At 53.8% G+C, this 1,783-nt stretch overlaps 1 protein-coding gene across 1 annotated transcript in view; it reads right to left on the bottom strand.

The window, feature by feature from the left end:
* Positions 1–532: 532 nt before the first annotated feature.
* Positions 533–1,783, bottom strand: part of LOC133137832 (coiled-coil domain-containing protein 40-like) — a 13,346-nt gene continuing 12,095 nt past the window's right edge. Inside the window, exons 16-17 of the mRNA XM_061256203.1 lie at positions 1,593–1,751; positions 533–866 (exon numbers count right to left, since the gene is read on the bottom strand). Coding sequence (XP_061112187.1) covers positions 609–866; positions 1,593–1,751 — 417 coding nt within the window. The 3' untranslated portion in view covers positions 533–608. The remainder of the gene's footprint in view (positions 867–1,592; positions 1,752–1,783) is intronic.

Below are 1,783 nucleotides of genomic sequence, written 5' to 3'. Positions count from 1 at the left end.
AAGTTCAGATGTAGAATCGAGGATGGATGTAAGAGATGATTAAGACCACAGTAAATCACAGATATTGAGGTCTTGGTGTGAAGTCTTTTGGGCAGGTCAGTCTATGTTCTGCACCTCAGAACTACACAACGGGACAAAGGCTATGCTGGGTATTCTCTGTGGTAAGTGCCATCCATTATTAGAGCAGAGTCAGGAACTCCGCAACCAGATTATGGCACCCCAGTGTTTAGCGACCCCATCATAAGAGTTGAGACCTGTTGATACAGATTGTTCAGTGAGCTTTCACTCGACTGAGACAGAAAGGCAATCAGCCGGGCTACCTGCCCTCGCGATGTCCGTCATAAAGAAACTGAAAGCCAAAAAAGGTGAGTTTTTCAAAAGGTCAAACTGATGAAAAAGACAAGACACAGAGGACATTATTTTTGGATCCTTGCACTTTATTCCTTCGTGAGCAACATCAGTGAAGGCAACTAACTTTTTACCTTCTTATAAAATGTATTATTTCTTTCGTCTTGCGAGTAATGTTCAGAAACCTGCGCCCCGGGTGAAGGCTTGGCCACCCTGAGCAGGTGGGAAGGGGAGTGACGTCACACAGCGGGGGGGTGCGGTCAGGAGTGCGCCGGGGGCTCCAGGAGCTCGCGGCGGGCGGCGAAGGCCAGGCCGAGGCGGTGCAGCGCCCCCTGGTGCTCGGGGTGGTCCTGGCAGACGCGCTGGACGGCCGAGGCCACGCCCTGCAGCTGGGCGCTGAGCCGCTGGGAGGAGGAGCCCGGGCCGGCCCCGCCCACACACACCGAGCGGTACCGCCCGTCCCGCACCGCCTGCAGGTGCCGCACGCGGGCCTGGAGCGCGAGGAGCCGCACGCGGCTCTGCAGGGGGAGGGGAGTAGCTCATTGTGAGAGTAGCTCAGTGTGAGTAGCTCAGTGAGAGTAGCTCAGTGTTAGAGTAGCTCAGTGTTAGAGTAGCTCAGTGTGAGTAGCTCAGTGTGAGAGTAGCTCAGTGTGAGTAGCTCAGTGAGAGTAGCTCAGTGTTAGAGTAGCTCAGTGTTAGAGTTGCTCAGTGTGAGAGTAGCTCAGTGTTAGAGTAGCTCAGTGTTAGAGTAGCTCAGTGTGAGAGTAGCTCAGTGTGAGTAGCTCAGTGTTAGAGTAGCTCAGTGTTAGAGCAGCTCAGTGTGAGAGTAGCTCAGTGTGAGAGTAGCTCAGTGTGAGTAGCTCAGTGTGAGAGTAGCTCAGTGTGAGAGTAGCTCAGTGTGAGTAGCTCAGTGTGAGAGTAGCTCAGTGTTAGAGCAGCTCAGTGTGAGAGTAGCTCAGTGTGAGAGTAGCTCAGTGTGAGTAGCTCAGTGTGAGAGTAGCTCAGTGTGAGTAGCTCAGTGTGAGAGTAGCTCAGTGTGAGAGTAGCTCAGTGTGAGTAGCTCAGTGTGAGAGTAGCTCAGTGTGAGAGTAGCTCAGTGTGAGTAGCTCAGTGTGAGAGTAGCTCAGTGTTAGAGCAGCTCAGTGTGAGAGTAGCTCAGTGTGAGAGTAGCTCAGTGTGAGTAGCTCAGTGTGAGAGTAGCTCAGTGTGAGTAGCTCAGTGTGTGCACGGTGCCGTATGCAGACCTTCTCCTTGGTGTCCTGCAGGCTGCGCAGGTCTGTGTCCAGTGAGTCAGAGTTGCTGCGCAGACCTCCCAGCTGCTTCTGTTTCTGAGACAGAGCGGAGAGCAGAGCCCTCTGTGTGTCCTGGAGCTCAGCGATCACCCCGTCACAGTCCTTAGATTTCTGCACGCACACACAGGGGAGAGAGGGGTGTG

The sequence above is a fragment of the Conger conger genome, chromosome 9, assembly GCF_963514075.1.
Source record: "Conger conger chromosome 9, fConCon1.1, whole genome shotgun sequence".
NCBI lineage: Eukaryota > Metazoa > Chordata > Actinopteri > Anguilliformes > Congridae > Conger > Conger conger.
Note: the sequence above shows the minus strand (reverse complement) of the source record. Positions and strands in the feature narration are given on the sequence as shown.